Source organism: Oncorhynchus mykiss, chromosome 3 (genome assembly GCF_057628025.1).
Source record: "Oncorhynchus mykiss isolate SJ-2025 chromosome 3, ASM5762802v1, whole genome shotgun sequence".
Classification (NCBI taxonomy): domain Eukaryota; kingdom Metazoa; phylum Chordata; class Actinopteri; order Salmoniformes; family Salmonidae; genus Oncorhynchus; species Oncorhynchus mykiss.
The window spans coordinates 22769344-22791640 of NC_143024.1; the positions used below are offsets into that span (position 1 = coordinate 22769344).

The 22297-nt window shown below is 43.6% G+C and overlaps 2 protein-coding genes across 4 annotated transcripts; one reads left to right on the forward strand and one right to left on the reverse strand.

The window, feature by feature from the left end:
- The first annotated feature begins 430 nt into the window (after nucleotides 1-430).
- LOC110509154 (polyhomeotic-like protein 1) lies at nucleotides 431-10152 on the forward strand. 2 transcript variants are annotated; one of them, XM_090225181.1, is made up of 16 exons: nucleotides 695-901; nucleotides 1522-1643; nucleotides 1921-2034; nucleotides 2819-2884; nucleotides 3012-3155; nucleotides 3244-3408; nucleotides 3551-3632; nucleotides 3760-4466; nucleotides 4547-4685; nucleotides 4978-5150; nucleotides 5292-5358; nucleotides 6824-6911; nucleotides 7069-7240; nucleotides 7863-7982; nucleotides 8274-8511; nucleotides 8921-10152. In XM_090225181.1, the coding sequence occupies exons 2-16, from the start codon at nucleotides 1527-1529 to the stop codon at nucleotides 9070-9072; spliced, it is 2544 nt and encodes an 847-aa protein (XP_090081307.1). In that variant the 5' UTR covers nucleotides 695-901; nucleotides 1522-1526; the 3' UTR covers nucleotides 9073-10152. The 2 variants fall into 2 exon arrangements, with proteins under 2 accessions (XP_021445802.1, XP_090081307.1); XM_021590127.3 differs by lacking the exon at nucleotides 7863-7982 and having other exon boundaries at nucleotides 431-901.
- Nucleotides 10153-11007: 855 nt separating this feature from the next.
- On the reverse strand, nucleotides 11008-22206 carry styk1b (serine/threonine/tyrosine kinase 1b). Of its 2 annotated transcripts, XR_016492789.1 has the most exons (11): nucleotides 21633-22206; nucleotides 19389-19444; nucleotides 19004-19189; nucleotides 18342-18713; nucleotides 17614-17795; nucleotides 17419-17499; nucleotides 15919-16127; nucleotides 15787-15827; nucleotides 15517-15613; nucleotides 14129-14384; nucleotides 11008-11405 (listed from the first exon to the last, which is right to left on the reverse strand). XR_016492789.1 is itself a non-coding variant. In XM_021590140.3 (10 exons), the coding sequence occupies exons 2-10, from the start codon at nucleotides 19441-19443 to the stop codon at nucleotides 14192-14194; spliced, it is 1416 nt and encodes a 471-aa protein (XP_021445815.1). In that variant the 5' UTR covers nucleotide 19444; nucleotides 21633-22206; the 3' UTR covers nucleotides 11008-14191. The 2 variants fall into 2 exon arrangements, 1 of the variants encoding a protein (XP_021445815.1); XM_021590140.3 differs by having other exon boundaries at nucleotides 11008-14384.
- Nucleotides 22207-22297: the final 91 nt, after the last annotated feature.

The window sequence follows — 22297 nt, forward strand, 5'->3', positions numbered from 1 at the left end:
TGTTGATAGGTCGTTGTGATATGTTGTACTGTACAATTTAGCCTTTGTCAATGGCAGATACTGTTGTTGCTTAAGTCTCCACCTTAGTTTCCACTGCTGTGTGTCATCCTGAACTGGATTGTCCTGTTTGGTGTGAGAGCACGTCACACACTCTCTCTCTCTTTCTGTCATGTCAGCCTTGTATTTGGAGTTGTCTTCAGGTGTGCATGAACTTTATAGCATGCGAGTCCTCTTACTCTCCCTCTGTTTCTTCAAATTATGAAGATTACACATTTTTCCCTTCTATTTTGTATAAAATAGCAATAGGAAATAAAATAGGAAACAAATGGTAGACATTCTTCTAAATCCCTGAAATAGGTAGGCAAAGCAAACAAAAGGGTGAGTTTCAAAAAATGCTAACCTCCCCCTTATTGTCATGTGAGAAGCTAGCATGTCTTGGGGGTATGCTATTTGTGCGTCTGTAACTTCTTACTCATCATTATTCACGATTCATTCAAGACTATCCTGGTAGCATCCGCCTTATTAATGTATAAGAGAGAATTAATAACTCTACCTCGACTATCAGAGGGCAATGTGGAGCTATTGCCATATTACTAACACCTGTCAAATCGTCTTAAATCTCCACAAGTGCATGGGGTGTCGGGTCTAGGGGTCGATTTTAGATTGGGCTACTGTTCCCTCTCTGATGCATCTCAATGACGTATTTTTGGCGCCGGAAAAGGAATGGTAAAGAATGAGAGGGGGCGGGATTTCTCTCATCTGGCTCACCGTTGTTTGCTTCACACAATAATCAGAAAAACATCAAAGATTCCTTCCAAAAGCAAATGCGTAAAACGTTTACGGATAGAAGCTGGATTTTATATTTAAAAGGTTAAAAAAAATAAAGGTCCAGGAGATTGAGGTAAGAGAAAAATTTCACAAAGCCTTGCAATTAACTTATGATCTAGCTTGATAGCTAGCTAGCTATGCTAACGTTAGCCAGATGCACTATTGCTGCAATGATCTCGCCTAGGTTTTGTTCTAATTCAACATTGCCAGTCATTGAAAGTAAATTATATAGCTATCTAATATCAAACGCAATTGTCTGTCCTTAATTTTGAATGTCTAATTGAACGTTTTAAACGTTTGGAAGAGCACACTTGTCCGTCCATGTTCCCTCCTGGCTGCTTCCCTTTCGGTCATCGATCATGTTGTTGACAGCCAGCCGGCCTCCTACCGCCAATCACAATTTCACCCATTGCATTCGCTAGCTAAGAACAGCTAAGAACTGCAACAACATACAGCAAGATATAGCTTTAGCAGTTATGGCCAGTTAATTTATAGATTAGATTAGAACGTGATAACTGGGTAGGGGTCTATTGAGGTCAAATGTCTGCTACTGAGAAGAGAGATTTCTAGGTAATAAAATTGCTTTGCAATTGTTGTGGTATATATTTTCATATAAGAAAGAAAAAAGTATTATTTGACAGTACTGTAAGATATTACAGTCCATGATTTGATTGATATCTGTGTTTTGTGCAGAGAGCATGGATGCAGGTGATGACCAGAACACGGGTCCTACCAATGGGAATGCGCCGTCTGCTGGGAACTCCCGCCCTCCCCAGATAGCCCACATGTCTCTGTATGAGAGGCAAGCTGTGCAGGTGATTATTTTATTATTATTTTTAAGCCTGCTGCATGAATCATTATCTTTGACAATAGGGCGAATGTCTGCACTGAATGTTGAACTACTAGCCTTGCCTAGGAATGACCAGTCAAGAAGAGCATGTGCATACTGGAGGGTTGCTGGTATCAAATCCTAGATGCCATTGCCTGCAGTTGTGCCCTGGAGCAAGGCACTTAACCCCCCTTCATTTGAACAATGAAGTGATGTTAATCTTAATGAATATGATGTTGATGGTGGTGATTTGTACTCTCTAGGCCCTTCAGGCGCTGCAGAGACAGCCGAACGCAGCCCAGTACTTCCAGCAGCTCATGCTGCAGCAGCAAATCAACAGTGCCCAGCAGCTTCACAACCTGGCTGCCGTGCAACAGGTAATAATAACACAATAATAACGGGTAGCACAACAGCTAATAACACAATGAAAGGTAACAGAACAGGTAATTACACTAATGAGTAACGCAACATCTAATAACGCAATAATAACAGGCAATAACACAATTGCAGGTGACACAACAAGTAATAACACTATTATACCATGGCATTGTTGAATACTTGTTTCTGATTGGCTTGAATGGCATTCTAGAGCATGCATTATATCCCTATAACACACGGTAGAATTCAATGGCTATAGTTCATTCTTGCATGTTCTGTTTGAGCTTCTTTTGAAAGAAAAAGTTGAATTGAAAGCATTGGTATTGTTGAATGTTCATAGTAGCAAGCTAGGTATTACGTTTTGGTTAGCTAAACTAGCAAGTCTGTTTGTTTAGTAAGACAACTGTAGCTATCTAGTAAACTTGCTAGACACTTCAGTGGATGTTGAACACATTTCTACCGGCAAATTAACACATTTCTAGTGGCAAATGTGTTCAATTATAGCCATGTTATAAAAGGGATAATCAACTCGGCACTGCGTTCTCTGGAAAATAATGCAACCCCGTGGAACGTCACTTCCACTTCGCTAGCGCGTCGTGGAACACACTTTGCACGCCATTCATTATTTTCCATAGAACACATAGCCCCTCGTTAATTATCCCTTACATAACAGGTAATAACACAATAACAGGTAATAATAACACTAAGCAGAGGAATGCACTGCCACAACGTTCAAAGTTTTTACTTTCTCTTGACCTCTTTCATTTTGTGTTTCTCTCTCAGGCCACCCTCGCTGCTAGTCGCCAGTCCAACTCTCCCAACCACAGTGTCTCCCAAGCAACCACCACTGTAAGTTTCACAGTCAATAATTCAAATAAAACGTGGCAAGCATTGTTATCCTTAATTGCAGTTTCTTAGCTTCTTTCTTTGAGATTCCTGACATATGGCAGCGTCAACATTTTCCCTCTTGTCACAGGTCAATCTGAGCACCACCTCTGGGGGAGGGACCATGACCAATCCCCGCCCCCTCGGCCCTGCCACATCAGTGACATCATCAGCTCTCAGCCAATCAGTGCTGCTGGGTGGGAACTCAGCCGGACAGGGCCAGATGTACCTGAGAGTGAGTTGAATGAGGAGAAGACTGATATTTTTGTCAATTGAGAAGGAGCCTCTTTATATTCAATAACCTCTGACCTATGAGCCCACAGGTCAACCGCTCCCTCAGGGCACCCCTCGCAGCCTCCCAGCTCATCTTCATGCCTGGTGGCTCAGCAACGGCTGCGGTAGCGACAGTTGCACAGCAACAGCCTCAGCAACAACAGCAGCAACAGGAAGTCCATCCCACCTCCAATGCCCAATCCGACAATGACCAGGTAGTGACCACTTCCTGTTGTGAGAAGCATTTTTTTTAAATTTTTTCAGTCAACAGTTGTCTCTGCAATTGAGATTTTGCACAGATAATATTGTTTCTAATTGTTTGCCTTATTTTCTCTCTCCCTCTACTTACTCTCTCAGGTGCAAAACCTGGCTCTCCACTGTATCTCCACTCCCAGAGTGGCCGCAGTGAAGACAGAGTTTCCAGACAGGAGAGACGCAGGTGAAAGGACTTATCTTTGCCTCCAATATGCATACACAATTCTATATCAATTTGTGTGCCACTAAGATGCAGAGAACCATCTCTCATTCCAACTTTAAACATGCATTAAACTCTCTCCCTTTATCAGCCAACTATTCTCTAAGTCAACAACAACAGCATCCTCAGCAGCAACAGCAGCAGTTCTCTCAGAACACCCAGCAGCAACAGCAACATATGGCCAACAAACTGACTAGCTACACTCATCCCACTGCTCTCCCCAGTATAAATGTCAAGACTGGAAACCAGCTGAATATGGCCCCAACCGCTGCCACCTCAGTTCCCGCCTCCTCCTCCCCCTCTCCCACACTCCCTCTCTCCCAGCTCCTCATCTCCCCCTCAGGCCTATGTCAGGCCCGGGCGGTAACCACAGTTACCCCTGCTGCCACGGTGACGCACATCCTAGTCCCCACCTCCAACGTTCCTACCTCCTCTCAAGGCTACCCCATAGGTTCAGTCGCCCCCAAAACTAACGTCAACACCCAGACCTTGGTGGTGCAGCCACTGCAGCAGTCCAACACTAACTTGGACAAGGTGAGCCACAGCTCTGGCCCTGTGCACATACAGCCCAAAACCTCACAGGGTCACCGCTTACCTGTCCAGCTTTCCCCACGCCACCCTCCACCTATCCTCCCGGCTCCGCCCAACACGGGGGGCAACCACCCGCCCCATGTCCCAGTCCAGCTGGTGGGAGCTAGGCAGGGCTCAGTAGGAAACTCCCAGGCTTTGGCACAGGCCCGAAGCTGCTGCCCCCAGGACAACGGCATCGCTATAGCCTCTACTGGAGGGAACACCACGGTAATCCTCTTAGAAGCTGAAAGAGTTGGGGTGTGTCTGTGTATGTGTGAATAAAAACTAGTCTCTTCCTGTTGCATTAGGCAAAGCCTGCAATTGGCTCATTGAAGAGGAAGTCGGAAACTGATGCAACCAATGAGATGGTAGTCGAACCTTCCCAACTTTGCTGTCCACCAATGAGAGATTCTGCCCCTCTATCTCCCGCCCCCACGATGGACTCAGGTAAGATGTCTGAAGACATAATGTATGTTCTTGTTTAGTTGATTCCTATCTAAGGTTGGCGATCGCCTGATACAAGGATTTAAGGTTAAGTTGTAAAACACAGAATGATTCATATTTGGTTAAGTCGTGGTTTTTTTGAATGAGTAGTGTAAATTCATGTTTGTTTTTTGAATCAATAGTGTAAATTCATGTTTGTTTTTTGAATCAATAGTGTAATTTCCCAAACTCTGACATTTCACCCACATTCTTTTCTACCTTGGTTCCCTCACTTCCTCTCGCTCTCTTTCTCCAGCTCCTAAAGTGGTGCCAGCCTTCTCCTCTCCCCCCACCCTGTCTCTACCCCTGTCTTGGGGGGTGGGGGGTCAGGGAGACAGAGCCCCTCTGCCCCAGGCGGTGGTCAAACCTCAGGTCCTCACCCACCTCATAGAGGGTTTTGTCATCCAGGAGGGAGCTGAGCCTTTCCCTGTGAGTTCACATATCTGGCTAGCACCTAGCTACCTGCTTACCATGGATCAGGAGAGAAGATGTGGTTTTGTTTGCACAGAACTTTGCTTTAGGGCCAGAACATATCCTTCTCTAACACCCAAACCTGACATTGATTGACAGGTGACTGGGCCAGTGAAGGAGCCACTAGCCATGGGTGTTCAACAGGCTGACAATGGAGGCCCTGCAGGTTAGTAGGGGGGTATATTTTCTACCTTCCTTAAAGAATACACTCCATACCAGCAGACTGATGCACTAGCCTTTCATTTATTTTTTTTCTGATCCAGTTGTCTGTGAGAGGTTGCAGTACTATAGCTTGATTCTGCCTCTGATCCAGTTGTCTGTGAGAGGTTGCAGTACTATAGCTTGATTCTGCCTCTGATCCAGTTGTCTGTGAGAGGTTGCAGTACTATAGCTTGATTCTGCCTCTGATCCAGTTGTCTGTGAGAGGTTGCAGTACTATAGCTTGATTCTGATCCAGTTGCCTGGGAGAGGTTGCAGTACTATAGCTTGATTCTGCCTCTGATCCAGTTGTCTGTGAGAGGTTGCAGTACTATAGCTTGATTCTGCCTCTGATCCAGTTGTCTGTGAGAGGTTGCAGTACTATAGCTTGATTCTGCCTCTGATCCAGTTGTCTGTGAGAGGTTGCAGTACTATAGCTTGATTCTGATCCAGTTGCCTGGGAGAGGTTGCAGTACTATAGCTTGATTCTGCCTCTGATCCAGTTGTCTGTGAGAGGTTGCAGTACTATAGCTTGATTCTGCCTCTGATCCAGTTGTCTGTGAGAGGTTGCAGTACTATAGCTTGATTCTGCCTCTGATCCAGTTGTCTGTGAGAGGTTGCAGTACTATAGCTTGATTCTGCCTCTGATCCAGTTGTCTGTGAGAGGTTGCAGTACTATAGCTTGATTCTGCCTCTGATCCAGTTGTCTGTGAGAGGTTGCAGTACTATAGCTTGATTCTGCCTCTGATCCAGTTGTCTGTGAGAGGTTGCAGTACTATAGCTTGATTCTGCCTCTGATCCAGTTGTCTGTGAGAGGTTGCAGTACTATAGCTTGATTCTGCCTCTGATCCAGTTGTCTGTGAGAGGTTGCAGTACTATAGCTTGATTCTGCCTCTGATCCAGTTGTCTGTGAGAGGTTGCAGTACTATAGCTTGATTCTGCCTCTGATCCAGTTGCCTGGGAGAGGTTGCAGTACTATAGCTTGATTCTGATCCAGTTGCCTGGGAGAGGTTGCAGTACTATAGCTTGATTCTGCCTCTGATCCAGTTGTCTGGGAGAGGTTGCAGTACTATAGCTTGATTCTGCCTCTGATCCAGTTGTCTGGGAGAGGTTGCAGTACTATAGCTTGATTCTGCCTCTGATCCAGTTGTCTGTGAGAGGTTGCAGTACTATAGCTTGATTCTGCCTCTGATCCAGTTGTTTGTGAGAGGTTGCAGTACTATAGCTTGATTCTGTACAGTAGTTGTCATCCCTAGCATAGGAGGCTGGTGGGAGGAGCTATAAGAGGATGGAATCATTGTAATGTGTTTGACAACGTTCCATTTATTCCATTCCAGCCATTACAATGAGCCCATCCTCGTATAGCTCCTCCCACCAGCCTCCTCTGACCCATAGTCATCTCTCTACTAACAGTCTGACTCTCTCCTCACCAGTGTTGAAGTGTGAGTACTGTGAGAGCTTGGCTCCTGCCAGCCAGTTCAGAGGCTCCAAGAGGTTCTGCTCCAAGACCTGCGCTAAGAGGTACCCTAGCCACCTCACCTGTCTTCTCACTATATCACACACCTCTCTGACCAGAACAGGTCTACACTTTAAAGTCAGCACTGTTGACATCACATTTTTGTCCTGGGTGCAGCCAACACTATTGACTCCTTGTTATTACCTGTCCACTCTCCTCCAGATACAATGTGAGCTGCAGTCATCACTTCCAGGTCAGTAGGGGGCGAGCTTCTGCACGGCCGCCTGGTCCTCCCGTTCCCCCAGACAACATCGTCAGACGCAGGGGTCCTCGCAGGAGTAGCTCGGAGATCGCCTGCGCTAAAATAGCCGGCAGACATTTACCTGTCAAGGAGGTAAAGTGGATGTTTCTGATCCATGAAATGGAAATGTTGTTTACTCTCCTCCTGTTTCAAGTTTGAATGTCACATACACAAGTACAGTGAAAATAGTTTCTAACCAGCTCTAACCCCAACACTGCAGTAATCAATAACAATGTAACACTAAAAATAACAAGGTAGAACTGAAACACACCAGATAGAAGAACATGATGAAGTAAGTAAGCATACTATACTGAACAAAAATATAAACCCAACATGTAAAGTGTTGGTTTCATGAGCTGAAAAAAAAGATCCCAGATAATTTCCATACCCTCAAAAAGCTTATTTCTCTCAAATTTTGTCCACTTATTTGTTTATATCCCTGTTAGTGAGCATTTCTCCTTTGCTAAGATAATCCATCCATCTGACAGGTGTGGCATATCAAGAAGCTAATATGATCATACCACAGGTGCACCTTGTGCTTGGGACAATAAAAAGCCAATCTAAATGTGCAGTTTTGTCACACAACATAATAGATGTCACAAGTTTTGAGGGAGCGTGCAATTGGCATGCTGATTGCAGAAATGTCCACCAGAACTGCTGCCAGAGAATTTAATATTCATTTTTCTACCATAAATAGCCTACAACGTTGTTTTAGAAAATTTGGCAGTACGTCCAACCGGCCTCACAACTGCGGTCCATATGGTGTCAAGTGGGCGAGCGGTTAGCTGATGCCAACGTTGTGAACAGAGTGCCCCATGGTGGCGGTGGGGTTATGGTATGGGAAGGTATAAGCTACGGACAATAAACACAATTGCAATTTAACGATGGCAATTTGAATTCACAAAAATACAGTGAAGAGATAGAGACACTTTTTTAAAAAGTTATTTCAGTTGACTGATTTCCTCATATGAACTGTAACTCAGTAAAATCAATGAAATTGTTGCATGATGTGTTTATAGTTTTCTTCAGTGATTATGTATAATACATACATACAGGGTCAGCTCCAGTACCATTAAACTGTGCAGGCCTACATGAATGACGCTCTTCTCTCTATGATTGGCTGTAGTGTCGTTCTGAGTCCAGTCGCTCAGAGGATGTGTCCAGTTGTGATGAGGAGGAGGAAGAAGATTCCCCATCACTCTCCCCTAGCTCCTCCCTCTCCTGCCCTAGGCCCGCCCACTGCGATCCCCATTTGGACGACTCAGCTCAAGGCAGCCTCCCATTGGATGAGGCCAACTTCCTGTCTGGGAGCCCCGCCCATTGGGGTGTGGAGGAGGTCTGCAGGTTCATCTCTTCACTGCAAGGTCAGTACTCATTCATTAACAGTCAATGAAGTAAAAAATGAATTAAGAGTCTTCATAGTATGGGAATCTGTAAAAATGGAACCCATGGCCAACTGGTCAATTAGATCAGGGTTTCCCAAACTGGGTCCTGGGGGCACGTTTTGGGTTTCCCCCTAGCACTACACAGCTGATTCAAATGTTCAAGCCTGAGATGATGAGTTGCTTATTTGAATCAGCTTTGTAGTACTAGGGCAAAAACCAAAATGTGCACCCAGGGGGGGCCCCAAGGACCCAGTTTGGGTAACCCTGAAATAGATCAAAGAAATCCAACAGTTCTGGTTTGTCCATAACCCACGCCAATGTGTATTTTAGGTGTATGTTCATTGCTAGTGAGCAGTCCCTTTTCATAGCGTATTCACTCTCCTCCCAGGTTGCGAGGAGCTGGCAGCCCAGTTCCTGTCCCAGGAGATTGACGGACAGGCCCTGCTGCTACTCAGAGAAGAACACCTCATCTCCACCATGAACATCAAACTAGGACCCGCCCTCAAGATCTGTGCCTTCATCAACAGCCTACGAGACTGACGGGGGAAGGAGGGAGGGATGAGGAAGAGGGGTTCCAATGAACTTCAAACTGGGACCCACACTAAAGACTTGTATTAGTGACGTTCAAGCCTGAGACCAAGACTGAAAGGGAGGGGAAAATGGGGGTTGATTTTAATCATAAACCTCAATCATTTTAGAGACTAGATGAAGAGAAGGGGGTTGAATATAGATAGGTAAGAGGGGAAATAATTAGAATATGCTTAGACTTTCCTGGACATGGAATGTGCAAAAAAATCTGATAGTCTGTCTTTAGAGTTCATGTTTGTGAGGTAAACTGACAAAGTATGGGTGAGTTCGTGTGTGTGTGTGTCTGTCAGGAGAAACATATACTCATTTGACACTGCAAACGTGGTCACCTACAGTAACCGTGGCTAGCTAGCTAGGACAGTTCAAGTTGCCTTTTTCTACATTTCAACGGTGCTATAACCATAGTGTTATTATTGAAAATGGTCCATTTCACTTTTCTTTCTACAAAGTGGATTTGTAATGTTAATGTAGATGCCAGGCTCTAAGTGTATGAAAGGACATTGAAGAGCTTTAATTCACTTTTTTTTCTACCAGATACAACCCTGTTTTAAAGCTTTGATCTTTTGTACTACAATCAAAGTTATTCTTTTGGTGTGGAAGTTTTTCATGGAGGGGGATGTAGTGAGTATTAGTAACTGACTGAACTACCTGAATATGGGTATTTGTCCTGAGAGGGGAGATACTCTGTGTATGCAGTACTACCAATAATATGGTTCCTGTTACTGGAACTATGCTCTTTAGCTCTGAGTGTTGTTTGTATATGGCTGCTACAGATTCAGGGCTATTCAACGCCGGTCCTGGAGGGCTGAAACACTTCTGTTTTTTTGTTTCTACTTGGTAGTTAATTGCACTCACCTGGTGTCCCAGGTCTGAACCAGTCCCTTATTAGGAGAAGATGAAAATTAGAAATGTTTCAGCCCTCCGGGATCAGAATTACACTGATCGAAAATATAAACACAACATGTAAAGTCTTGGTCCCATGTTTCATGAGCTGAAATAAAAGATCCCAGAAATGTTCCGTAGGCACAAAAAGCTTTTTTCTCTCAAATTTTGTGGACAAATTTGTTTATTTCCCTGTTAGTGAGCTTTTCTCCTTTGCCAAGATAACCCATCCACCTGACCGGTGTGGCATATCAAGAAGCTGATTAAACAGCATGATCATTACACAGGTGCACCTTGTGCTGGGGACAATAAAAAGCCACTCGCAGTTTTGTAACACAACACAATTCTACAGACATCTCAAGTTTTGAGGAGCGTGCAATTGGCATGCTGACTGCAGGAATGTCCACCAGAGCTGTTAGCAAATCATTTTATGTTCATTTCTATACAATAAACAGCCTCCAATGTCGTTTTAGAGAATTTGGCAGTACGTCCATCCGGCCTCACAACCGCGGACCATGTGTATGGTATTGTGTGGGCGAGCGGTTTGCTAATGTCAACATTTTGGCGGTGGGGTTATGGTATGAGCAGGTATAAACTATTGTCAACAAACACAATTGCATTTTATCAATTGGCAATTTGAATGCACAAAAATACAGCGATGAGATCCTGAGGCCTATTGTTTTTAAGGTATCTGTAACCAATAAATCCATATCTGTATTCCCCCTCAATTGAATTCCATAAATTAGGGCCTAATGAATTTATTTAAATTGACTGATTTCCTCATATGAACTGTTTTTGTTCAGTATAATTAGCCCTGACTCTATAGTGGCATTTCAATGACTTGTAGGGTTCTCACTGTGCAATGTTACAATCATTCAAGGCCAAACTCCTATAACACCTGGCTTGTAGAAAAGCATTAAGTAGAAGTAGAAAAAATGAGTAAAGAATTCAAAAGACAAAAAGGTTTGGGAGCCACTGGCACAGAGTACTGCTGACCAATTCAGATGAGAAAAAGCATCAGTGTGAATGGTTTTAATTGACATTGGTAAATTTCTACATTGATTCACATTGTGGAGAGTGTGCAAATAATGTCAGTTCAGTTTGTACTCATTTACAGTAGAACATCAACCACTGAAATCTGACCTTCCATATAGCTTGTACCAAATATCCCACTTAGGTAATTTACCATAAAACAAACATTTCTACAGTTCCGGTCTCCATGGATTTAGCAGTTGGGTCTGGTCTGCTTAATTTCATTAACTGTTTATGAATCAGAAAAAAGGAGTGACAGATTTCGCTTCCTCTTCCGGGAGGTTTCATAATCACATGACCTGACCAGAACAAACTTGAGGCGCAACCAGGGTCCTGAGTTTTTCCGCAGGAGAATTAAACTCTGGTCCTACCTACGAGACAGACATATTTAAAGCTAGAATCATTAGTTGCTACATACATTTTTGGACTTAAAATGATAAATGAAGTGTCACAAAACAACTTATAAACACCTTATAAATCTCTTATGAAGCCTGGTGTCTCCACCCATGTGTTCTTTCAGTCCCTCAAATCACAACAAAAATAATGATTTCTAGTCATATATTATTACTGCTATTACACAATCGTTTTGAAGACGAGATTTGTGAACCTTCATAAACAGCAGTGATGGGCAACTCAAGTCCTCGGGAGCCGGAGTGGTGTCACTTTTCTCCATCCCTAGCAAACGCAGGTGATTAAACTAAATGTATTCTAAACTGAAAATCATGATTAGTTGATTATTGGAGTCAGGTATGTTAGCTGGGGCTAGAACACAAGTGTGGCACCAATCAAGCCCCTGAGGACTGGAGTTGCCCATCCCTGATATACAGTATATACACTACCGTTCAAACGTTTGGGGTCACTTAGAAATGTCCTTGTTTTTTGTCCATTAAAATAACATCAAATTGATCATAAATACAGTTTAGACATTGTTAATGTTGTAAATTACTATTGTAGCTGGAAACAACAGATTTTTAATGGAATATCTACATAGGCGTACAGAGGCCTATTATCAGCAACCATCACTCCTGTGTTCCAATGGCACGTTGTGTTAGCTAATCCAAGTTTATCATTTTAAAAGGCTAATTGATTATTAGAAAACTCTTTTGCAATTATGTTAGCACAGCAGAAAACTGTTGTACTTATTTAAGAAGCAATAAAACTGGCCTTCTTTAGACTAGTTGGGTATCTGGAGCATTAGCATTTGTTGGTTCGATTACAGGCTCAAAATGGCCAGAAACAAATAACTTTCTTCTGAAACTCATCAGTCTATTCTTGTTCTGAGAAATTAAGGCTATTCCATGTGAGAAATTGGCAAGAAACTGAAGATCTCGTACAACGCTGTATACTACTCCCTTCACAGAACAGCGCAAACTCGGCGCAAACCAGAATAGAAAAAGGAGTGGGAGGCCCCGGTGCACAACTGAGCAAGGGGACAAGTACATTAGAGTGTCTAGTCCTCAACTGGCAGCTTCATTAAATAGTACCTGCAAAACACCAGTCTCAACATCAACAGTGAAGAGGCGATTCTGGGATGCTGGCCTTCTAGGCAGAGTTGCAAAGAAAAAGCCATATCTCAGACTGGCCAATAAAAATAAAAGATTAAGATGGGCAAAAGAATACTGGACAGAGGAAGATTGGAATAAGTGACAGACGAATCTAAGTTTGAGGAGTTTGGATCATAAAGAAGAACATTCGTGAGACGCAGAAAAAATGTAAATATGCTGGAGGAGTGCTTGACGCCATCTGTCAAGCACATGGTGGAGGCAATGTGATGGTCTGGGGGTGCTTTGGTGGTGGTAAAGTGGGAGATTTGTACAGGGTAAAAGGGATCTTGAAGAAGGAAAGCTGTAAGTCCATTTTGCAATGGCATGCCATACTGTCACGCCCTGACCTTAGAGCTTTTTATGTCTCTATTTTGGTTTGGTCAGGGTGTGATTTGGGTGGGCATTCTATGTTCCTTTTTCTATGTTTTGTATTTCTTTGTTTTGGCCGGGTATGGTTCTCCATCAGGGACAGCTGACTATTGTTGTCTCTGATTGGGAACCATACTTAGGTAGCTTTTTCCCACCTATGTTTTGTGGGTAGTTATTTTCTGTTTAGTGTTTTCTGCACCTGACAGGACTGTTTCAGTTTCGTTTATTCTCTTTGTTATTTTGTTATAGTGTTCAGTTTAAATAAAAAACATGAACACTTACCACGCTGAGCTTTGGTCCGATTATTCCTCATCCGATGACGACACCCGTTACACATACCCTGTGGATGGCTCTTAAAAATGGAGCCAATTTCCACCTACAACAGGACAATGACCCAAAGCTCAGCTCCAAACTATGCAATAACTATTTAGGGAAGAAGCGGTCATCTGGTATTCTGTCTATAATGGAGTGGCCAGCACAGTCACCGGATCTCAACCCTATTGAGCTGTTGTGGGAGCAGCTTGACCGCATGGTACGTAAGAAGTGCCCATCAAGCCAAACCAATTTGTGGGAGGTGCTTCAGGAAGCATGGGGTGAAATCTCTTCAGATTACCTCACCAAATTGACAACTAGAATGCCAAAGGTCTGCAAGGCTGTAATTGCTGCAAATGGAGGATTCTTTGACGAAAGCAAAGTTTGAAGGACACAATTATTATTTCAATGAAAAATCATTATTTATAACCATGTCAACGTCTTGACTATATGTCCTATTCATTTTGCAACTCATCTCATGTATGTTTTCATGGAAGACAAGGAAATGTTTAAGTGACCCCAAACTTTTGAACGGTAGTGTACATCAGTGGAGGCTGCTGAGGGGAGGACGTCTCATAATAATGACTGGAATGGAGTGGAACAGCTGGAATTGAGTGAATGGAATGGTATCAAACACATGAAATTGATACCATTCCATTCACTCCATTCTGGCCATTATTATGAGCCTTCCTCCCCTCAGCAGCCACTGATATACACAATCATCTACAAACTGAAGTTGACTCAACGATTGTATCTGTTCAAGTATACCTATCATAAGTCTATGGTACAAAAAAATTCTGTCCTCCATGAAGGGGACTGAAAAAGAGCAGAAGGAAGTGAATATCTTTCTGTAATGAATGGAGGCATACATATATAAACATCCACCGTCGTCCCTCGGCATAGTACATTTCGTTGGACGGCACAGCCGCCACTCAGAAAACAGTGTAGCTGTTGGACTCCCCATATCCAGCCTCTTGCAGGTACTGCTCGATGTTGATTGGCTCAGGCACCTTGAGGACTTTGTCATTGGCACTCTTCTCTCCTGATTGGAGCTTGCGGTCGACCTCGGCCAACGTGGCGCGATCCTGCTCCTTCCATTGGCAGCAGGCCTTGATGATGGAGTACCTGTGACAAGGGTGGGCGTGGTTACGGGGGAATAGAGGCATATCTCCATCATAAAGACAGAGGACAGAGAACAGTGTATCTGTCTGTCCCATTATGGCATCTGTGAGAGCATGGGCAGCGTCATTGAGGCCATCTCCATTTTGAACTAGTCAATTTTCTTCTTCTACTACTTCTATGAGTTGGTAAACAAACTGAAAGGCTGCATACTGCCACCTAGAGCGTGTTGTTTGAACAGGTATAAAGCCAAGGTTTGTGATTTACTGCCACCTGCAGTTATGGAATGTTTGCTCACAAGCACGGGTGAAAGTATAATTAATTTCTTCCTGGTACAGGACCTCCTATAAGCATGTGCATAAATAATTGCATGTATGGGATTAATCATTAATTACATATAGAATCCCCTATTCATTCATTAGGATCTCTGTGGGCCTAGTACTAAAGATTTGTCAATTAACTTTTACAATGTATTACCTTCTACTGTAGCATAAACACAACCTGTCATGATGTTTTCATCTGATTGTCAAACAATCACTTCACAGGGCTCCTTTACTAGGCTATCCAGGCACGTGAATCTGTTACACCAAACCCCACTAAGTGTAATGACATTAGGCAATAAATTATGCGTCCACTGCTGCCTTGCCAAATTTCAGTGTTCTCGTCGAACAACATTGAATTTTGGAGCGTAGGCTATAACACCCGTTTTCAAGTCAGTTCACTCATTTTTCATGCCTCTGACTTTCGGTAATGATATAAAGTGGTGGAATAGCCTACAGTTTTGTAATTTTGCTTGAATTATTGCTATAGGCTCATTCGTGTTTTGCCGGTATGGTGTACCTCAACTATTTATTTTGCCGGGACGCTGTACCGCCTTACTTTCACTCCTGCTCACAGGTATATTTCATTTGCCGATCTCTCCTGAAGACCTGGATGGAATTATGTGACCCTTCCTTAACCCATAGGAAGTCCCATCCATTTGACTACTACAAAATGATGAAATTCCTCAATGGTGCTGCCCATACTAAACAGGCTTTTAGGCACTAGATTCCTCTATCTTCTCTTTGATCTCGGTCTAAAGAAGCTCCTTCTCCTGGCAATAACAAAATAATAATAGTGCAGTATAATGGATAGTTACAGTGAGTTGGAGCAGTTGGCTGGCTTTCTCAGTGTTTTCCCTCTCTGGTGAAACTGTAGAAGCTCGTTGACGGAGATATCTGAAAACGGAGCATCACCTGAGAGAGGGATAAAGAGAGAAAGAGGGGAGAGAAGGAAAGGTTAATGACACAAATTATAGATTGTAGCTCAGAGAAAGAGATTATATCAGAATAAATGAGAGTGGTTGTTATGTGTATCATTGGCCAAAAGGGGCACTCAAAGTCAGAAGAATAGATTTCATGTAACTCACCCAAGGTTGCCATTTCAAACAACAAGATGCCAAACGACCAGCTAGTGAAAGAAAGACAAACATGTATCAGTGTATTTTGCGTACCTTGAGAATTGATTGAAATGTCAGCACAGACTAAGTAGGGTAACTCACACGTCACTGCTGTGATTGGCAGGCCTCCTAGCCAATAGCTCAGGGGCCTGCCATTTCTTCAAGCTGGGAACTTCAGTCTTAGTAGCTCCCTGGGTATTCCTGGTGTAGACCCCGCCCAGTCCCCACAGCTTGGCCGTCAGCTCCCGGCTGACCAATACACTGTGAGCACAGACGTTGCCATGAAGAAGGTCTCGGCTGTGGAGGAACTCCTGATTGGATGACAGGGGATAACGTGAGGTCAAAGGTCAGAGGTTAAAGCTGTGGGACAGTGTCATATCTCAACATTCGTAAATTATTCCCTTTCATTCAATTAGTCTCTAAAGTCCACAGTGACTTTGTCCTCTTGTTTCCTTTCCCTCTTCTGTACAGAATACACAGGACAGGTGCAGTACACTGACATACAGGAAACCTACCATGGAATTCAGCTGACCAAATCAATGCAGAGAAGGAAAAGGCATAAGCACAGGAAGCCACTGTGGAAAATACATAAGCACAGGAAGCCACTGTGGAAAAGGCATAAGCACAGGAAGCCACTGTGGAAAATACATAAGCACAGGAAGCCACTGTGGATAATACATAAGCACAGGAAGCCACTGTGAAAAATACATAAACACAGGAAGCCACTGTGGATAATACATAAGCACAGGAAGCCACTGTGGAAAATACATAAACACAGGAAGCCACTGTGGAAAATACATAAACACAGGAAGCCACTGTGGAAAATACATAAGCACAGGAAGCCACTGTGGAAAATACATAAACACAGGAAGCCACTGTGGAAAATACATAAACACAGGAAGCCACTGTGGAAAATACATAAACACAGGAAGCCACTGTGGAAAATACATAAGCACAGGAAACCACTGTGGAAAATACATACGCACAGGAAGCCACTGTGATAAATACATAAGCACAGGAAGCCACTGTGATAAATACATAAGCACAGGAAGCCACTGTGGAAAATGCATAAGCACAGGAAGCCACTGTGGATAATACATAAGCACAGGAAACCACTGTGGAAAATACATAAGCACAGGAAACCACTGTGGAAAATACATAAGCACAGGAAACCACTGTGGAAAATACATAAGCACAGGAAGCCACTGTGGACTTTTGAGACAGCACACACATCTTTCAAGATCATTTCAGATCCTAATTATGGAAAAGCAAACCAGGTAAAGAGATAATGTTAGTAGTAGACAATGAGGATGTCAGGATGGTTTGACCATGGGGCAGGTTCATGGTTTGATGGTTTGAACATGGGGCAAGTTCATGTTTTGATGGTTTGAACATGGGGCAGGTTCATGTTTTGATGGTTTGAACATGGGGCAGGTTCATGTTTTGATGGTTTGAACATGGGGCAGGTTCATGTTTTGATGGTTTGAACATGGGGCAGGTTCATGGTTTGATGGTTTGAACATGGGGCATTATCATGGTTTAAACATGTTGATTTCTGTGGCAGAAACACATTAAGCCAACATATTAGCATAGTTTACTCACCAGAGCAGAGGCTACTTGTTTGGCCATGGTAAATATACGTCTCTCTGTGATCTCACATGGAGGTTCCCCGCCCACACCATCCTGACATAACACACAAAGAGAATCAATTCATACGCAAAATCACAAACAGCTCCTAATTTTAGTATAAATAATGGGCTTGTAGAGACAATGCCTCATGGGCAATGTGGTTCCTACCTGTCTGCACCGCCACAGGAAGCTGAGCAGATCTCTGTTCTCTAGCTCCTCAACAACGGTAACTAGGGGCACACGCAGAGAGACCACGCCCAGAAGCTCCGGTAGGAAGGGGTGTGGCCCCAACTGAGACAAGAAGGAAGCAAAGCCCAGGAAGTTGTGCCTCTCTGTGGCGCTCGCAGAGTCTGAGGGATAGGAGGAGGAGAGGAAGATGAAATTGCCTGCAACATGCTGTGCGAAAATGGCCTTCCCAAGCCTTTGATAAACAACTGCTATGGCTGAATATATTTTGTCTGTATCTCAAAACCTTGAAGCAGACTTGCTGTACCAGTTGGTAATTACATTTCTGAAAGGGAGGTCAGAGAAACAGGTTGTAGAGAGACCAGTTTTACAAAGTAAACAGTTGCTGTAATTATGGTGGTGATTGTCTAACAATCCCCAAGCACCAGCCACACCTATTGAAACCAGGGAAGAAACTGCCTAATGACGCTGTGCCCCCATTCAATGGCTCTTTACAGTGGCTGTTTCCTCACTTTTTGACCATGCTGGAAAGATTGAAGTACCATGCTTTGACCACAAATTCTACTTTACACTAATGTCAACCCTAACTTTAACCCTTACCCTAACCCTAAGTAGTTCTGACTATATCATCACTTTGGTATGCTAATACACTGCTTATAAGCCATTATTAAATAGATTGTTTGAGTAGTAGCTGCTTTTCATCCTCTCACCGTTGAGCACTCGGAGCACAGCGTTCCTGTTGTCCATGCGGGCCCTGTAGAGAGAGACAGCCTTGTCAGAGCGCAGGGAGAAGGCTGTGGGCAGCGAGGCCACTAGGTTGAAGGACTCTGGCAGCCTCTGGCGAGGCAGCTCCCTAGGCTGGACCATAGGGGTGAAAGAAGGTGTCAACACCTGGGGCAGGGGGCTGGACAGGGAGGATGGGATGAAGGTCTTGGGTGGGGGGATAGGGGGGAGAGAGGGAGTCCTCATGGAGAAGGAGAGACGGTTGGAGGAGGGGTGGGAGTGAGTTGATGAGAAGGTAGAGTAGGATGGGGTATCGAGAGCAATAGTCTCATGTTCCAGCGGGTTGATACCCAGGGGAGCTGCGGAGCGGGAGGGGAGGATGAATAGAGAGAGGAGAGGGAGAGGACAGAGAGGGAAGAGAGAGGAAGAGGTTATTGCCTGAAGTTTAGAAGTAGATAGCTACAGTATAATAACAGGTTTGATTCTGTTCATTACTAGCCTGTGCAAATAGAATAAGCGCCTATGTTGTTGACTTAGACAGAAACATACACACGCATTACCTCAAATTACCTACAGTATTTCCCTATGAAAACAGTCTTTCAAAGTCACATCCTTGAGCACAAATATACACACATACACACACACTCACCATCAATGCCGTGCAGTTGTCTTCTGGAGCGCTGTGATCTGGACGTGGCCACGGTGTTCTGTGGTCGGATGCGGTCCACCTTCTCAGGACAGTACCGTAGCAGGATGATGAAGACCAGCACGACCAGGAAGCTAGCCAATAGGAGGATGGGCACGATGATCACTTCTTGCTCGTACACACGGATATCTGAGGAACAGACGTGAGCATTAAGACAACGAAAGATAACTGTGTGTGTAGTGTGTGTGTGTGTAGTGTGTGTGTGTGTGTGTGTGTGTGTGTGTGTGTGTGTGTGTGTGTGTGTGTGTGTGTGTGTGTGTGTGTGTGTGTGTGTGTGTGTGTGTGTGTGTGTGTGTGTGTGTGTGTGCGTGGCGTGTGTAACACTTACTACAGATGGTGTCTCCTGGTTGACAGCGGGAGTCTGCTTCTGACATTGAAGACATTCTAACAACAAAGCAAGGCAGAGTGGGTAAAACATGAGGCCTTGTAGGTTACAACATTGTACAGTACCAGTCTAAAGTTTGGACACCTCCTCATTCAAGGGTTTTCCTTTATTTGACTATTTTCTACATTGTAGAATAATAGCAAAGACTTCAAAACTATGAAATAACATATGGAATCATGTAGAAACCAAAAAAGTGTTAAACAAATCAAAATATATTTTATATTTGAGATTCTTCAAAGTAGCCACCCTTTGCCTTGGGGACAGCTTTGCACACCCTTGGCATTCTTTCAACCAGCTTCAAGAACAACAGTCTATCATTACTTTAAGACATGAAGGTCAGTCAATCCTGCAAATTTAAAGTTTCTTCAAGTGCAGTTGCAAAAACCATCTAGCGCTATGATGAAACTGGCTCTCATGAGGACCACCGCAGGAAAGGAAGACCCAGAGTTACCTCTGCTGCAGAGGATAAGTTCATTAGAGTTCAGAAATTGCAGCCCAAGTAAATGCTTCACAGAGTTTAAGTAACAGACACATCTCAACATCAACTATTCAGAGGAGACAGCGTGAATCAGGCCTTCATAGTTGAATTGCTACTAAACCACTACTAAAGGACACCAATAAGAAGAAGAGACTTGCTTGGCCCAAGAATCACGAGCAATGGACATGAGACTGGTGGAAATCTGTCCTGTGGTCTGATGAGTCCAAATTTGATATTTTTGGTTCTAACCGCCGTATCTTTGTGAGATGCAGAGTAGGTGAACGGATGATCTCCGCATGTGTGGTTCCCACCATGAAGCATGGAGGAGGAGGTGTGATAGTGCTTTGCTGGTGACACTGTCAGTGATTTATTTAGAATTCAAGGCACACTTAACCACTATGTGTACCACAGCATTCTGCAGCGATACACCATCGCATCTGGTTTGCGCTTAGTGGGACTATCATTTGTTTTTGAACAGGACAATGACCCAACACACCTCCAGGCTGTGTAAGGGCTATTTGACCAAGAAAGAGAGTGATGGAGTGCTACATCCGAAAACCTGTCCTCCACAATCACCGTCCACAACCCAATTGAGATGGTTTGGAATGAGTTGGACCGCAGAGTGAAGACAAAGCAGCCAACAAGTGCTCACCATATCTGGGAACTCCTTCAAGACTGTTGGAAAAGCATTCCTCATGAAGTTGGTTGAGAGAATGCCAAGAGTGTGCAAAGCAGTCATCAAGGCAAAGGGTGACAACTTTGAAGAATCTCAAACATAAAATATATTTTGATTTGTTTAACAGTTTTTTGGTTACTACATGATTCCATATGTGATTCCAACCTTTTTTTGTCTTCACTATTATTTTACAATGTAGAAAATAGTCAAAATAAAGAAAACCCCCTTGAATGAGTAGGCGTGTCCAAACTGGTACCGTATGTCAAGAGGTGACATTACATTTCTTGATCACAGTGCATAACCAATGTAATTGGTTAAATGGTTGACATTGAGTCCTTTTTTAGACCTTCCCAGGGGAACTGTGCTGAGATTTCCCACGTTTACTTTGTCTTGAACTTTCACATTTCAACCGAGTCATGTTGCTTCTGAAATCCTGTACGAATCACTGGTTCAATCAGGTTTAAAACAAGGTTTCAATGGCAGGCGGCTCAGTGCCTGGGAGAGGAATATTCACGTAACACATCCTCTGTTTATTTTTTTCCCATGATGAAAGGTCACACTTACACACATAACCTGCTTAAACATTAAAACACAAGAACGGATGAATCACATGAATGATGAACAACATCGTCCTCACATGATGGCCAGTAATAGTGAGTTTCAGATCCTCTGTTTATAGTGGACTAACTAGATCAGATCCTGTGATGTGAATTAAGACTGAAATTGGACTTCTGTTTTATCCCAACACCTCCTCCAAAAGAGAAACAAACAAGGAAAATAAATCTCCCTAATCACATGTTTGTGTCAGTGCAGTGATTATTTAACTTGTCCAGCTGCATTTTTTTCAACCAGGTAAAGCACAATGACACACACCCATAGACAAACCGGTAAAACACACTCAGCAGAGGAACACAAACAATCTCTATCTCGTATATACAGTAATACAGTAATGGAACCAATATCTAGTTCAGAGAAATCAATATAAAACAATCACATAGACAAAGTAAACACACAGTGTAGTCAGTCATCTTACCTCTCTCCCTCTGTGTGCCTCAGACCTTGAGAAATAAACCTTAACAATCCAGTGATATAATCCTTGGCCCTTTCCGTCACAGAAACCAACAAATTTCATACATTTTCCCTGTTGTGTCAGTGTGTGTAGTCCAGGGTTAGTGTCGTGGTTTCTCTCCCATTCTCTCTCCTCTCAAGGGGATTGTGAGGCTCCAGGGATTACTGTTGTGTGTCAGTGTGTGTAGTCCAGGGTTAATGTTGTGGTTTCTCTCCCATTCTCTCTCCTCTCAGGGGGATTGTGAGGCTCCAGGGATAACTGTGTTGTGTAGCTCTGTGTTTGTCTAAGTCACACATTCAGTGTTGTCTCAACTCCGCCCTCTTCACCTGCACTACATCCATCTTTCTCTCCCATCGTTTCTCACTCCATTTCCTCCCCCTCTCCCCCTTTTCCTCATCCAGGGAGTCTATCGTAATGTTGTTACACCAGTTTAGTGGATGTATTTCTCTCCCTCTGTAGAAGTTATTTCCCTCATTCTGTCTTGACCTGTCAAACTCTTGTTGTGTTTGCTAACCCTTCGCCATCTCTCTTTTGACCTGGGGAAACAGGTTCTTCCACTTCTTTCCAGTCTATTTTCTGTCCTCTTCCTTTTGTTTCACATATCTGGCATTTTCTCTCACCCTAGCTGG

Bases quoted from the DNA above. Each gene is read 5' to 3' on its own strand.
- LOC110509154 (XM_090225181.1), top strand. From the start codon at position 1,527: ATGGATGCAGGTGATGACCAGAACACGGGTCCTACCAATGGGAATGCG. The intron at 2,035-2,818 runs GTAATAATAACA...TTTCTCTCTCAG, and splicing joins ACCTGGCTGCCGTGCAACAG to GCCACCCTCGCTGCTAGTCG. The intron at 5,151-5,291 runs GTGAGTTCACAT...ATTGATTGACAG, and splicing joins AGGGAGCTGAGCCTTTCCCT to GTGACTGGGCCAGTGAAGGA.
- styk1b (XM_021590140.3), bottom strand. From the start codon at position 19,443: ATGTCTTCAATGTCAGAAGCAGACTCCCGCTGTCAACCAGGAGACACC. The intron at 17,796-18,341 runs GTGAGAGGATGA...CCTATCCCTCAG, and splicing joins TGTGCTCCGAGTGCTCAACG to ACTCTGCGAGCGCCACAGAG. The intron at 16,128-17,418 runs GTGAGTAAACTA...TCATCCAATCAG, and splicing joins AACAAGTAGCCTCTGCTCTG to GAGTTCCTCCACAGCCGAGA.